Raw genomic sequence first — 16,660 nt, 5'->3', positions numbered from 1 at the left:
GTGACACTACAATGTACTGCCCTGCTCTTTATTGGGGCCAGCGTTGCTGACATCATACGCCGAGCTGGCGTGCAGCAAGCTGGACAGAACATCGATAAATTCATTGCGTAATTGACTGTCCTGTGTAGGGTATATTCATTTGTCAACTCTTTTAATGCACTGCACGTAGGAGGGAGTGCAGGTGCTTTGTTGTTCTATTTGGTGCCTGTCTGTCTATGCCAGTAAACCCTTGATAAAGCAGACGCAAGATGTAAGATATGATGTTTTCTCTGACGCACAATTTCTGCATCGTTCCTAACGCAGCATGTGACGTGTATACATTAAAGACTGCTGGGGAGTATGTACAGTAGTGTGCTGCTAAATGTGACATCTCGCTTGATTTTAACCCCTGAAGCAAGAGAGCCCAGCTGATTTTGCTCAAAGCTAAGGAAAGGATCATTGCAGACATCACTGAGAGTATGTAAAACGCACATTGCCATTGGGTTTATTGCAGTGAGGATGAATAAAGTTGACTGCGTGGTCATATACTGTTCGCAGTGTGTTGGTCAGCATATCACAGCCTCAAGTTTGCTATCCATATGCTATCAAGATTTGTGCACATGGTCTCGTGACTCCTTTTTTTAAAACTATTTTTAAAACTAAAAGAGTCGTAATACATTACATTATTGATTAGAATGTGTTCTCGCTAGTATGCAGTTCAAGTAAAGTGTTTGCTGGTTTTGGTTTCAGGTTCATTGGCACCACGTTTCATTTGCAAAACATTTCTGTAGGTTTTACAATCAGCTTCGAGTTTTTTTGGAATCAATATTTGCATGGCATAAATGCTCAATTGACTGCAGATGAGATTCGTCAATGTGTCGACTATAGACACAATTATTATTATTTTTTTTTTATTGTTTTTAGTTACTAACCTATTAATTTAATGATGCAATAAGTGCATACACACCAATTAATTTCTAGCAAGGATATATTTATAAATTTAAAAAAAACTACAATTCACAAGAATTGAACCACAGGTTCATATATTTGTCATAGAAATTCTCAGAATTGTTATTGTGCTGAAAATGTATTTAAAGCATATTCTCATGTCATAAGTAACTCGAGGTCGCATGCACACGTACCCATGCGGGTCAGCATAATCTGTTACAAGTTCAAATACATGCAAACTCAAACTTTAAAAAAAGTCAAGCAATGTCAATTATCGAACATCACTTGCTGAAAATGGTTGCAGTTTATTATTGTTTTGTTTTGAAAACAGCTTCCATATGGAAGAACATTCTGCACTAATGAAGGCACGAGTCTAATGATGCTTCATTTAATTTTTCGCACTTTGCCCGCAGAATTGTTTATTTTATTGTTGTTGTTATAAAGATTAGATTCTAAAACCTTTTTGTGCCTATGAGAAGATGTGTTAGGTTAAGCAGGGAGTGAAGTAGTAATTGATTTAATCAAGTTTATAGATATGTTCATAATATGCAGTTACATTACATCCTGAGAAACAACTCACAGGAGTATTTAGACTAATTGTTTCCCCCCAAAAAGAATGTATTATTAATCATCACGTGTAAATAACCTTTCCAATGACAAGTGAATCAGTCGAATCGTTTCTGAAGATGGTCTTTACAAGAAAAGCGCACAAAAGTCAAGCTCTGTCTCTCTGCTTCCCTTTGCAGGGAGCATCGTTTACCTGGGGATGATGCTGGGAGCGTTCTTTTGGGGAGGAATGTCGGACAAAGTGGGCCGCAGACAGTGCCTCCTCATTTGCATGTCCACAAACGGCTTCTTCGCCTTCCTGTCGTCTTTCGTCCAGGGATACGGCGTCTTCCTTGTTTGTCGCCTCGCCGCAGGGTTCGGGTAAGAGTGCTGAGACTGGAAGTCACGCGAGGGCCAATTTGTTTGCTGAAATGATTTGGAGGTCAAACCAGGGATGTTTCCATTTTCCTGTTTACTTGGCATCCCTTTGTATCAAGCGTTACTGTCTTCATCCTCATTATTACTTCCTTTGCTGACGAAAAAGCTGGAATCAATTTAATTTAATGATCGCTTAAAGTCTAATTCACTTTCCCCTTTACAGCATAGGGACTGTAAAACACTTTAAATATATATCAGCTGTTTTGCCCCAAGACATTTATTTCCCCTGCCGTTGTAATGCAATGTAAAGTTTCATTCAGTTTGATTGTTTTTAATTTTATATATTTGTTTTTTTAAATTTTATATATACATTCACCAACATAAAATACACCTGAACAACTGACTGAGCTCCTGTTCGCCATTTGATGGACCCTGTCGGAAATGTGTTCATTTATCTACCCTACGTACGTATATTATTGTGATTTATAGCTCGGGGGAATGAGTGGTTAATACATCTGGCTCGTAGTCAGGAAATCTGGGTTCGAATCTCTGTTGGAACGTCTCCGAAGTTTGCACGTTCTCCCTGTCTCAACTTTAGTTCTAATAATAATAATAATAATAATAATAATAAAAATAATAATGTTTTTTTCTGTAACTGTAAGTTTGGTTCCTAAATATAAATGGTTTGAGACACCCTGCTCAACACAATAGTGATTATGTGTTGTGATGTTGAAACTGTTCTTTTGGGAATTACTGCAGTAATTGCATCTGTAGCTTAGAGTAATTACAAACTGTCATTGCAACCTTTGAGTCAAGACAGGTTGCATAGTGTGTGTCATGTTGTGCTGTAATCCGAGTAATATTGCGATCCAAACACCCTTTAAGCTCAGTTGTTTAATTAAGAAACACGTGGTAATCGCATCAGAAGATTAAGGTTGAAAAAAAAAACGTGACGGTTCATGCAACTGCCGTATGTCTCAGTTGAAAATCTCTAATTTCCACTTTTCTGTGCTTCTTGCAGGATAGGAGGTGCAGTGCCCATTGTTTTCTCTTTCTTTGCCGAGGTTTTATCGAGGGAGAAAAGAGGAGAACATTTGAGCTGGCTGTGTATGTTTTGGATGATTGGCGAGATCTACGCATCCGCCATGGCGTGGGCCATTATCCCGCATTATGGTGAGTTTACCAGCTGTATCACACTCGCTTGATGATGTCAGATTGAAGATTTACACTATAGGTGACCCGTGCATGGATGCACCCATGGATAATACTGTTTACAGTGTTGCCTTTTGATATGAGTGACATGACTCAAAATATTGATGATGTGATTTCAATTCACTCACAAATTTAATCTAGTATTTTTATTCACTGTACGTTGCTGGCATAGATAAAATCATGGAAAAATTATTGGACCACCCTTGTGTCTAATCTAATGTTTCATGATCTAAAATGATCTAGTAGTATACAGTACAAAATGGTTGTAAATAAATATAAAAAAGCTTGAATCTGTTTGAAAAGTTTTACAGTTTATACAAATGTATCTCGCTACTGCTTGGGTTGGGTTATAATGAAATGCAGCTGGTGCCTTTCAAAAGCAGTGATAGTGTCTGTCCTTTTGTCACGATTGGATGCCATACTGTAGAGAAGGGCTTCACAAAAATGAACTGTATGCCAAATTCAGTATGGCATGTTCAGGAGACATGTACACGACGGCAAGGGCCCGCGTAAACATCCATTTGAATTGTTTGCCTAAGCTAATAATGGATGTCCGTTAGCTTAGCTTGCCGTTGCCTTTGATGGGTCGCTAGTGCCATCTTGGCCACAACATAGGTGTGTCTGTTAGCCAGTAGTATAGTTTTTACTGTATACGTTTGACAACAGCAGCACAACCCGGAAATATGTGTATTACTCATAAATTGACAGTAAACAATAGCAGCCAATTTTACAACAGACTTGGACAATTACTGTACAAAAATCCGTTTTCTGCCCGTTAAATCACAGCCCACCTGCTTTCTGAAGCTGAGCCGTGATTGGCTGTTAGCCCTGAGTAGCTCTGATATCATTTTCAGTGGCAAAATGGCCGCCCTCTGAGATGGATTAAAAAAAAAAAAAAAGTGGATTTTGCAGTTTAATTCATGATACTTGATAGTACGTTACAAAGCTCTGTTATCTCTGCAGAAACAATCACCTAATAGCATTGATTTGCTCCCAGTATAAGTACAGAGGTTAAAAAGGTTAATATTATGCATGAATGCCTCGGAGCAGACACTCTGACAGAGTGGATGATGTTTTTAGTTTTTTTATCACTGTGTTGCATTTCATATCACCCATGGTAATTAATACATGACATAATGAAAGAGCTTTCTAATTCATTTTACCCATATTTTTTTTGCCTTTTCTTATTTAACCTTATATGTTCCACCCAGCCCCTCCTCTCCTTGTTTTGTTGGCTCTATAACGCTGTCCTTCCTTTTATTACCGCAACCCTCCTCTCTCTCTCTCTCTCTCTCTCTCTCTGTCTCTCTCTCTCTCTCTGTCTCTCTCTCTCTCTCTCTCTCTCTCTCTCTCTCTCTCTAGTCCCCATCTTGACAAAGTGTTCTTCTTGATCAAGCATAATTAGGTTTTTCTCCTTGCTTGACCAGGACAAAGCTTGTGCTCGAGCTGATTTATGGCCAGGCCGTGCTTTGGCCAACCTGTGACGTCAGTGACTGTGATAGCACTTGTGTGGGTCTGAGCCAGTAGCAGGTCGTGCATTTGGTACCTGGGCCTTCATTAAGGATTTAATTAATTGACTGAATACACCTCTTAATCCTAACACTATCACTTTGACAGAAAATGCTGACAAATTTTAAATTTAAAGAAAAATTGTTGAAGTTACATCGGCCAACACTACGGATTGTGAAGGCCCTGGGCAGATCAGATAAACATGGCAGCACATAGAGGTTGAAATCTATGATATCTATGATATCTATCTATGATATCTATCTATGATATCTATGATATATATCTATGATATATATCTATGATATCTATCTATGATATCTATGATATATATCTATGATATCTATCTATGATATCTATGATATCTATCTATGATATCTATCTATGATATCTATGATATATATCTATGATATATATCTATGATATCTATCTATGATATCTATGATATCTATCTATGATATCTATCTATGATATCTATCTATGATATCTATGATATATATCTATGATATATATCTATGATATCTATCTATGATATCTATGATATATATCTATGATATCGATCTATGATATCTATGATATCTATGATATCTATGATATCTATGATATGATATCTATCTATGATATCTATCTATCTATCTATCTATCTATCTATCTATCTATGATATCTATGATATCTATCTATGATATCTCTCTCTCTCTCTCTCTCTCTCTCTCTCTCTCTCTCTCTCTCTCTCTCTCTGTGTGCTAACTCTTTGACTGCCAAAAACGTTAAAGTAAAATCCAAATGAGGGCTGCCAAAGACGTTAAAAGACGTTAACTATGTTTTTTTTTTGTTTTTTTGGGGGGGAAACGGGTGGAGGAAAGCCTTGGCCAGCTGTGCTGAAAGTATCAAGCAGCTCGAGTTAGTATAATGACTATTTTTGGGCACTAGATGGCAGCGATGACTCTCTTTGGACAAGATCGGGTAAGGCGTCAGTAGAAGACGTGAGGCGGAGCTAGAGTGTTGAGGGCAGAATGTTTCCATAGTCCAAACACAAAATTTTCTGTGGACCTTGAAAGATCAGTCAAAATGCTTAAATTAGCTGGAACCCACAGCATCCCTTTTCTGAAAACGGCTGGCAGTCAAAGAGTTAATAAAACAGTGTTTAAGCAGATGCAGCAATCTATCTTTGTAGCTTTGGCCGTAGTAGGAGTAGTAGTTGTGAAGGAGTGCTTAGTTGGTCCACCAGACATAGTCAATTATGTACATAATCCCCGTAATGAGATTTCCAATAGCGTGAGTGAAACACAAACCCAGAGGGGAAAGAAGCTAAGATCCATTTCTGTAGAAAAGGCACTTGGTGCTGAACAACTACATTTTTTTCCTCGATTTCCTCCTATCGCTCACTCTGCGCACAGAGAAGAAGACAAGAAATTAAAGCTAAATCTCAAAAAAGGACAGTTTATTTTGTTAACGTAAAAACCTTGCATGACGGTCATTGTTTAAAGGCTAACAATTATATGCAAAAATTCATTCCAACATTAGTGTATCAACTGAAAGTGCGATGTGGTACATTGTACAATATCTTGTTAAAATAAATCACTTCAAATTATCTTTTGCATGCTCTCCCATTATGGAAAAAAAACAAACCTCCTCCCTCCCATTAAAGCAGATTATATTTTGAGATTAATCCTCAGAAGACATTTTCTGGCATAAACACTAACATTAACCGCCCCACGCTTCCTGACTACCACCTACGCCTGGTAATGGATAATGGCACTGCTCCCCGCGGAGAAGCATCTCCATGAAGCACGATCTGTCGAGAGACGTGGGAGGTCACAACTGGCACTGCAGCATTTTTTTGTTTTTTTTTACGGCTTCCTCACAAAAAAACGAAATCAGTGAGAGCACATATGAATTGTTGTTGTTGTATGTGCACAATTTACACACTGCACACAAGACATTTGCTTATAAGCACTGCACAAGGTTGTTTTTGAATTGCAGGCAAACAGTATAGTCTTGTGCTAAATATATACATTTTGTAAGAATTGGAGTGTGTTGTCATTTTTTGTGTGCAACTACAACATAAGCAGGTGGACTGGCACCCAAAAAAATCGGCCCGACTTCTGCCTAATATAGTTTTGCCACTGATGTTTATTAATGATGTTTCAGTTTGCTAAAGTTTGTTAACGGACTGGTCCCTCTAAATTGTGGGCCAGTCGTTTGGGATAAAATGTAGGAAAATAATAATTAAAAAGCACGGCAACGGCCCCAAAAGAGGCCGGCCCACTGGGCATCTGCCCTGAATGCCAGATGGCCAGTCCAGCCCTGGCAGCAACTATTATTACTTCACTGCTTCCACAACTTTCAGGGCACCTATAGATGTTTTCAGTGGATGTCAGAGTTAACCAATTCATGATGAATACAATTTTATTTAAAACAATGACCAAAAATTGCCAACAGATCTTTCTTTCTGATGCAAATGATGAATCAAAATTGTTGTAGTATGTTGCCAACTCCTGCTTAGGACTTACTCGATGTCAGATTTTGTTTGCCTTAAGTATCGGTGGCTGGTATCGGCACAATACCTGGTATTGGTCCTCACCCATCCCTAATTTCTTTAGTATATAATTGGCTGTCGCTGTCTACGCCTCCCCTACTGCTGTGTGTGTATGTGTGTGTGTGCTGGTGTGTATTTAATTTGTGTGTTACAATAATTCATGAGGAAATGCTCGGGGGCTAGATCAGGTGCAATGAAGTTAAACTCAGCTAAACACGCTCAATTACTTTCAATGCATTCCGTTAACTGATCACAGTGCATTTCCCTGAGCAAAGACATTCATTGTAATTTATGGTCTCTACGTATGTTTGCAATATGATGTTCTCACATAATGTGCAAATGCTCAGATTAGATCATTCTGACATAGTCGCGCTTGGCAAAATGAGCACAGTTCTTGATGGTTTGACTTGTAGTTTTACATTTAAACTCAATTTTAAAAAAAACATGTAAACGTATTACAACACACTTTTTAAAGTATTTTTCTTCTCACGCTCTCACTTCCACAATTCTTCAAATAAGAAGGAAAGTGTACTTCCAACCTTCAGGGTGTTAATTTGTCAACTGAGTTGAAGTTTACTGTAAAAGGCACAAGAGAATAAAATAATACATATTTTTAACACAAAAATATTCAAACAAACCATGTGACTTAGTATAACGAATTCCACTGATGTTATGATAATTATATTATCACTTAACAATGCACTGTAGGACTAAAACAGGGGCAGGTGTCGATTTAAATTTTTTTATGAATCCTTTAGATTCTTCTTTTACTCCACTGATGTCATGCACTGTGTTTGCAGGATGGAGTTTCAGCATGGGCTCAGCATACCAGTTCCACAGTTGGAGAGTGTTTGTGGTGGTCTGCGCTCTGCCTTGTGTGTGTGCGGTGGTCGCACTTACTTTCATGCCCGAAAGCCCTAGATTTTACCTTGAGGTACAAAATATGTTTATTTCCCCAAATTGCTGACAAACAAATGTTCAAGCTTGAAATTGTGACTACAAAATTTGCCGACTCTGCATTATGTTGTATTTCCAAGATATTCATTCAATGCAATATCACTGTAGTAGAACTACTACTACAAACCGTTGTTGCTTAGTAAGCTGTTGCTGATGCCACAAATGTGTTTTTCTTTCTCTGACGGGCTGCCTGCTGACAGGTGGGGAAGCACGACGAAGCCTGGATGATCCTCAAACAAATCCACGACACCAACATGAGAGCGCGTGGGCAGCCGGAGAAAGTCTTCAGCGTGAGTTTTATTTCTCCCTGGTGCTGCTCTGCTTTGGTTTCTTGATGTTTGAAAGGAAAGCAAAGAGGCTTATTTTCTGCCACAGCTGGGACAGGTTTTAACACTCTCCCGCTCTCTTAGAGGGATCACATCTGCATGATGACATTTCTCAAAGCTGTTCTGTGTCATTCAGGCTTATTTGTAACCTGAACTGCATGTTAAGTTGTCAATGCATTGATGCTGTCAGCTTCTGTGACATCATTTTTTCACTGATTGCGTGAGCAGATACAATCTAATTCCTAAAAAAAGGTAACGTTAAATCTAGATTAAGACTTTCCATGGGATTCAGTACACTAAAATTCTGATTTACTACACTAAAATTAGACCTGTACCTTAGATAACATTTGAATTATAGTCTATGCAAAATGGCTTCCACGAGGAGGAGTTAACATCTCGTGCTGAAGAAGTGGTTGCTAATTTGGCTAAGTGAAGCCCCACTGAGAGTCACGGGCAAAAAGACTCAAGGTTGACCAAATTGTTGTCCCAAAACTACTGCTTTGGATGTGGTGTTCCTTTAGCTCCGCCCTCTTTCCTGTGTTCTCGATGGAGTTGGCCAAGGTTGTCTCCACGGCAATGAGACGATATGATTGGCGCATCAGCTGGTGACACGCAGTCATGCCTACATATTCACAATAACACACTAGATTGTTCTCATTATCTTCAGAAGATCTCGTGGCACTAAAAAGCGAGTACCAACAGGTTTTTACGTCCTGTCTCCCTCTTTTGATTATTGTTTTTAACTCATTCACTGCCATTGACGGCTATAGACGTCAAAAATTAATTTTAACTATTTGTATTAGTTTAAAATGTTTCCATTTTTGTTAACAAGAGTATGAAAACCTAGAAAAAAATATATTATATTATATAAATATTGTACATTTAGAACAGATATACAATTTGTGATTAATCGTGAGTTAACTGATTGAAGTCATGCCATTAATTACGATTAAAAAATTTAATCGCCTGACGCCCCTAATTTTTTAATAATCTTTTCTCTTCTTTTTTTTGTCTAGGTTTTCATACTCTTGTTAACAAAAGTGGGCAAAAAAATGTTAAACTAATAGAAATAGTTCAAATGAATTTTTGACGTTTATCGGCATCAATGGCAGTGAATGAGTTAGTGTTTTTTTGGACTACCTATGCCTGTTAAGTGAATTTTCCATTCCAATTGAAATTTTTCTATTTTTCCCCCTACTAAGTTGTATTTAGAAGAGCAGATCCTCTCATATTTAGTCAGTTTGAATTCACACAATGATTGCTCTTATTGTCGTAAATTTATTTCTCAGGTTAACAGGATAAAGATCCCAAAGCAGCTTGATGAATTTGTCGAACTGGAGTCTGAATCCGGAAATCCAGTTTCCAAGGCTATTTTCCGGATGAAGACTGAAATCCATGGGGTAATGTTCTGTCAGCAGATTATTTCTATAAATGTTTTCCCCGTATCAGTTTTTTTTTTTTAGGCTCACTGCCGAATTCATTTCCTATTCCTCTTCAGATCTACCTGAATCTCATGAAGTGTTTCAACTACCCTATGCGAGAAAATATGATACGACTGGCCATAGTGTGGTTCACGCTGTCTTTCGGGTGAGTGTTCTAATGTCATTTGTGCTGGGGAACAATCCAATGTAGTTTCATCGGTCAAATAATAGCAATTACGTTTCTGTCATCTTGAGCTCTCCACACTGAGAAGATACATGTTGGCCAAATCAATCACGGTCTTAGGATCAATACTCTTCAGTTGGAGCTGAGACAAATAGTAGTGAAAGCACCCTAAAATTGGCAGCATCTTTAGACAGTAAATATGATTCTGATTGCAGGTATTATGGTCTGTCTGTCTGGTTCCCTGATGTCATCAAACACCTCCAGGCAGACGAATATGCCTCCAAAGTGCAAATCCACAACAATGAACGCATTGAAGACTTCACCTTCAACTTTACCCTTGAGAACCAAATACACAAAAATGGACTTTTCATCAAGGATCGGTAGGACATTGTGATCAGCGGATGTTGAAATCGTACCATTTTCTGCAGTTATTGTTTGTGGCACATCGAAAGAAGGGAACGTTGGGCTCCAAACGCTAAAAGACTGACTGTGTGATTGTTACCCCTCAGATTCATCAACATGAAACTCAAATCCGTCACCTTTGTTGACTCAACCTTTCGTAACTGCCATTTCGATGACGTCACATCGGTGGGATCCTATTTCCATAACTGCACTTTCATCGATGCATTCTTCTTTAATACAGGTAAGATGCTTCCGGCGCTTCTAATCGTCCCATTTCTGAGCGAAATTGTGATTCGATCAAGTGTGATGTCTCTGCGTGTGCAGACATCGACGACTCAAAGCTGATTGACGGCACTGAGGTGGTCAACAGCACGTTCACCCACAACAAGACGGGATGCCAGATGACATTTGATGATGATTACAGCGCCTACTGGGTTTACTTCATCAACTTCTTGGGAACTTTGGCCGTTCTACCTGGGAACATCGTGTCTGCTCTTCTCATGGATAAAACAGGCCGTCTGTCCATGTTAGGTAGGACAGACTATGAACATCTGTCATTGCGAGTGAGGAGTAGTGTTGATGACAAGACCGAATTGTAGTGACCAGCAGAGTTACTCACTGTTCTTTTCAGTGGGCTTTGTGTAGGAATAGAAAGATTATCGGCCGGGCCAATAATCGGTGCCCATATGCAGTTTATATATACAGACGCTCCCCACCTTACGAACGAGTTACATTCCGGACGATCGTTCGTAAGGTGAATTTGTTCGTAAGTTGCTTCAGTGCTATATTTTGTATTATAATTTATGTTTAAAGCCTATATAAGTATATTGAAGGTTTATATAAGTATGTTTAAGGCTTGTACAAGTAACCTGCATTGGTTTGTACTGAAAAAAACTTTTAATAAAATGGAGAGAATACGTACAGTACTGTACTGTACTACGTATGTTAGAGAGAGAGAGCGAGACACACAGTATGTACATGTACGTAATAAGATAAATAAAATGAAGTTTAACTTACTTTTGGAAGATGTACTCGATGCTTAAGGAGATGATGGAGGAGGAGGAAGAGGAGGATTTTATATCATGAGAGATTCTTCGTCGTCGCTGGAATCGGCTTCAAAAGTTATTTCTTGCTTCATGGGGACCGGCGTTTCTTCCTCCTCCTCCTCCTCGCCACGTTGCTCAGCCTCCAATGAGCTCTCACAGCGCCAATCGTCGGTATTAGCGGCGGAAAGAAGCACTACGCGCAATACAAAATCTAACTTACAGCATTTCCTTCCGAACATTTTTCGACATACTGTACGCGCAGAAATGTTCGTATGTACCGTTGTTCGTAACTTAAATGTTCGTAAGTAGGGGAGCGTCTGTATCGGTATCGCCTTTTTTTGAAAATCTGGTAGTCAATGATGGATCAATTCAAAACTATATTAACTTCAGGAAACTATTTATATTTACGTTTGAAGTTAATATTACAAAATATTCTGCTGACCCTGGAAACTCTCTGCGGCTTTTGTTTTTGTTTGAAATTAAAACAAAAATTTCAGCTATTTTGCAATTTGGGAAAACTTTATTTATAGTAGAAAACCATTGGGTGCCTATTTACTTGTTTACGTTTTATTTGACTTTTTAGGACATGTTGATCCCTAGATTTTTTTTTGTTAATTTTTTATTTTTTTTAAACAAACATGTCTATTGCCTAAGATAAATAAATAAAAAAATCTTGCAAGTACAAATATATTGTATGCTTACTTTCAACAAAGTTAAGAATTAGAGGGTTTTTTTTTTTTTTTTGTGATGCTGATGCCAATATTTTCCCTTAAGAGTAAAATTTAAAAAAAAATTAAGTAAATATTGGCTCCAAATATTGGTTATCAACCTCCCCGATTACTATTAACTAATTTGCTCCCAAAAATGTATAAATGCTTTCTATTTTAAATATTACCCTGCTCCCAAAGACGTTTTTTTAAATATTTTTTTATGGTAGAGCATACAGAAGGCTTTGATGCACTGATGAGAATGGCAATTGCAATTGATAGACAGATAGAAATATACTTTTTTTTCCTGATGAAAGAAGAGAGAAGAGAAGAAGAGAGACCTTTCTTGTGGTAGGTTCAATGTTTTTATAGCTATAGAACACAATATTCTGTGGGCCTTGCAAAAAACAGTTAAAATCTAGAAAAACAGCCAGGAGCGAAGGGGGTTGCTTCAGTGAAGATGGTTGGGAGTGAATGAGTTAATCGGAATCGTATCGGTCTTGAACAAACCATATCGGTCTATCTTTGTGCGTCAGGTGGCTCCATGGTGTTGTCAGGCATCAGCTGCTTCTTCTTGTGGTTTGGCACCAGTGAGTCCATGATGATTTTCATGCTGTGCCTTTACAACGGCCTGAGTATTTCTGCCTGGAACTCTCTGGACGTGGTCACAACGGAATCTTTTCCGACTGCCAGGAGGTAAGTGTATGATTGGTCAAAGTGTAAGTACAGTACAGGACGTGTTTTCTAAGCAGTTGTGTTCAAATGTCTAACTAGTCCTACTTAAAACTGTAGTGGTCACTTAGAAATCAGTGATCGCACTGATTACACGCAGTTTGCTACTTAAAGACGACACTCTAATTCTTTCTCTATTTTTTTTTAATTCTCTTCTCCCAAAACCTCTCTGCAGAGGAACAGGCTTTGGATTCTGCAACGCCCTGTGTAAGATGGCTGCCGTCTTGGGGAACCTGATTTTCGGTTCTCTGGTTGGCATCACAAAGGCCATCCCCATCCTGATGGCCTCATCAGTTCTCGTGGGAGGAGGTCTGGTCAGCCTCCGGTTGCCTGACAGCAGGGCGAATGTCCTCATGTAACACCAGCTTCACCATAGTACAACCTTGATCAAAAACATGGAGCTTAAGGTGGCGAAGAGATCATAGAGAAAGATTGGATCACACATGAAGTGGATATAAAAAGTCGACACACCCCAGTGTGCAAATGCTTTGGTTTTGTAATATAAAAAAAATGAGACCAAGATACATCACTTCAAAACATGTGACCTATGACCTCTATAACTCAATTGAAAAAAAGGAACATTAATGCTATTAAAAGTTTTGAAATGTTTAACTCATTCACTGCCATTGACGGCTATTGACGTCAAAAATTCATTTGAACTATTTCAAATTTTTTCCCCATTTTTGTTAACAAGAGTATGAAAACCTAGATTTTTTTTTTATTGTACATTTATTACAGATATCAAATTTATGATTAATCGTGAGTTAACTATTGAAGTCATGCGATTAATTATAATTAAAGATTAGGAGCGTCTGCCAATTACAATCATAATTGCATGACTTTATTAGTTAACTCACGATTAATCACACATTTTATATCTGTTCTAAATGTACAATAAAAAAAGATTCTAGGTTTTCATACTCTTAACAAAAGTGGAAAAAAAATGTTAAACTAATAGAAATAGTACAAATGAATATTTGACGTCTATAACCGTCAATGGCAGTGAATGAGTTTATATTAGTCTCATTTTTATATTACAAAAAAAACAGGCAATTTAAATGAGGTACAGACTTTTTATATCCACTACATATTAACTGTTTTAATCATAACTAGCTTATACGGTAAGTAGCAGTGCGGCAATTTATGCATACCCGACAGTACAGAATTCCTCGCAAGTTAATTAGTAATTTTGGGCATGCTTTGTGTGGACATTTTGCACAACAAGGCTGATGTTTGCACGTTTCCTACTAAAACTTTGGTTTAATTTTAGTTCCAGCCGACATCCTCTATGGTGTTATCGCATCGCTTAAGCTCAAGGCTTTTAATATTAATAGTCTTATTAAGAGGAGCCAGATGGGGAGAAAAGTGCAAAACAAGCTGTAATGAGCCCAGTCAACCTGCTGTGTGATAACGGAGGGAATAGATGATCAGACAGAGCGCGCAGATGCCGGCAGCTGCTTTCCCAGCAAACACCTGACATGTTGCAGATGGTCAGGTAGAGCGCAGACAGGTGCAACGTAAAAATACATGAAAGCTCACACGTAGACGCGCTTTCAGCTTGGACCGTGCCCAACATTTGCTTACAGACTCGATCTAAAACTTCTCCAAAGGAGATGTAGGATATACTGTACCAAGCCTACCGTGGTAGAATAAAAAACGGCATACTTAAAAATATGTTTTTTCTCGTACCAATAATCTTGCCCTTTTGAACTGACAATTTCATTTCCGTCTGTGTCATTGGAATGATTGAGTCATACATTGAAACCGAGCCTTGTCCCATTAATAACGGTCTATTATTATACGTGCTCTCAGTGCTCTTCCTCCAATTTTGCTTTGTCGCTCGCTTGTCGCAGTAACCTACGATCCTGACAGAAAACAAATACTGAATGCCTTTTTAAACGTGCCTCTCCTGAGCTGGAGCAGTCTACCCATAGTCGTGTGGTATCTTGAGGTTGTAGGACAGAATCTGAACAATATATTCATAAAAAAAAAGAAAAAGAAAAGGTAATCATCATATTTATGTAAGGAGTCAATTACACTTCAGTTATTCCAATACCATATTATCCTTTAGGCATAACTTCAGACATATGTTTTTGTTGAATAATGCAAATGAAACAACAATGCATAAAAATGCAAATACAAACATTTTTATTTTAAAAATACAGTAAAATCATTGTATGATACTATTAATATTTCATAATAAGAACATGTATTTAGTTTAATTCATGGACACATTATAAAATTCTGTACCCCAAACATAGAGCCATTCGCTACTTGATAATCGACAAAACAAACGTCTATATGTGAAGTCAACCCCAAAATTTTCTTTACAATAATATGTTCTATGTAGCCCCATTAGACATGACATTCTGATGAATATTACATTTGTGAAATATGAATTAAACAGAAAAATCCACCCATTTTGCCACTTGCTGTCAGCTGAAAAGGACCTCACAGGTGCTCAGATAACGACCAATCACTGCTCAGCTTGCGAATGTCACATGACCAAACTCACAAGACAAGTGAGCCGTGATTGGTCGTTACCTGAGCCCTAAGCAACTGTGATGTAATTTTCCGTTGACAGCAAGTGACAAAATGGCCGCCTCCTGAGATAGATAAAACCCGATAGATTTTGTTGCTTAATAAACATTCCACAAATGCAATATAAATATGAATGCTAAGTTAGACTAGTGGGGGCACATGCAACATATTATTGTAAAAAAAAGATTTTGGGTTGACTTGTGAATCCAACCACTTTTTATACTTTTGAAAAATTGCTTACACACAAAGTGTGCTCTAATTTCTCACTATATGTTTTGTCTTAGTAAAGATAAAGTGTTATGCCCAATTGTTACATAAATGCACTAATATAAAAGCAATTTTTCATCCAGTATGTGCCAACACTTGCCACGACTAGTTGCTGATCATCATGTTGGAGAGAAATTAGTTTTGTGAAACTTATTTTGTTTGAGGTATCGGGGTAATTATTAAATGTACTGTATACGTATGTGAATGAGTGTGTGTGTGTGTGTGTGTGAGTGTGTAAGCATGCATGTGTGTGTGCATATCATTACCGTGTGTAACTGTGTGCATTCTAGTGTGTAAATAGTGTACATAATCAAAACTGATATTAGTGGAGGTGTGAAATTATCGTGTATAAGCAATTTTGATTGCGTTGTGCCAGCTGCTATGTCCATGATGTGCATCATTGTGAGTCCTTGGCTTCAAATCCCTATACAACTGCCACTCTCTCCCACTCCCATACCCTGTCTGTGTGTGTGTGTGTGTGTGTGTGTGTGTGTGTGTGTGTGTCTGTGTGCGTGGGTGTGTACTTGCATGTAGAAAATCTAACATGTGCTATTTTTGTTTTTGTTTTAACTCTTTCACCAGAAAACGATGGCAATATTCAGATGTTTGTTGAAGAAAAATGTGAATGTATCAATCTTGTAAGTTCTGTCTACCCATTTCATGGAGGCAATCAAATGTATATGGACAATAAGTGTGTACCATTGTGACTATTGGGCCTGCCTGTCATTGCTGCAAGCTGTTCTGAAGTCCGAGTGTGAAAATATGTTAAGAAATGAAAAGGGTGGAGTTGCAGTCTGTGTTGCTTTCGAAAATATATACAATTAAAAAACAACAACGGATGTTCTCTTGCAAATGGTGCATTGTATCTTTTCCCATAAGCAGGGCTAGACTGGCACACAAAAAAATCGGCCCTGGCATTTTGTTTTAGGCCCAGCCCAGCCCGACTCTTGCCTAAGATGTAGTTCTGC

At 38.1% G+C, this 16,660-nt stretch overlaps 1 protein-coding gene across 1 annotated transcript in view; it reads left to right on the top strand.

Moving 5' to 3' along the window:
• sv2ca (synaptic vesicle glycoprotein 2Ca) overlaps positions 1-16,538 on the top strand; it is a 34,352-nt gene extending 17,814 nt beyond the window's left edge. Inside the window, exons 3-13 of the mRNA XM_077562376.1 lie at positions 1,674-1,854; positions 2,873-3,024; positions 7,910-8,043; positions 8,267-8,356; positions 9,682-9,792; positions 9,891-9,979; positions 10,213-10,377; positions 10,507-10,640; positions 10,724-10,930; positions 12,689-12,848; positions 13,060-16,538. Coding sequence (XP_077418502.1) covers positions 1,674-1,854; positions 2,873-3,024; positions 7,910-8,043; positions 8,267-8,356; positions 9,682-9,792; positions 9,891-9,979; positions 10,213-10,377; positions 10,507-10,640; positions 10,724-10,930; positions 12,689-12,848; positions 13,060-13,243 — 1,607 coding nt within the window. The 3' untranslated portion in view covers positions 13,244-16,538. The remainder of the gene's footprint in view (positions 1-1,673; positions 1,855-2,872; positions 3,025-7,909; positions 8,044-8,266; positions 8,357-9,681; positions 9,793-9,890; positions 9,980-10,212; positions 10,378-10,506; positions 10,641-10,723; positions 10,931-12,688; positions 12,849-13,059) is intronic.
• Positions 16,539-16,660: the final 122 nt, after the last annotated feature.

The sequence above is a fragment of the Vanacampus margaritifer genome, chromosome 3, assembly GCF_051991255.1.
Source record: "Vanacampus margaritifer isolate UIUO_Vmar chromosome 3, RoL_Vmar_1.0, whole genome shotgun sequence".
Classification (NCBI taxonomy): domain Eukaryota; kingdom Metazoa; phylum Chordata; class Actinopteri; order Syngnathiformes; family Syngnathidae; genus Vanacampus; species Vanacampus margaritifer.
Note: the sequence above shows the minus strand (reverse complement) of the source record. Positions and strands in the feature narration are given on the sequence as shown.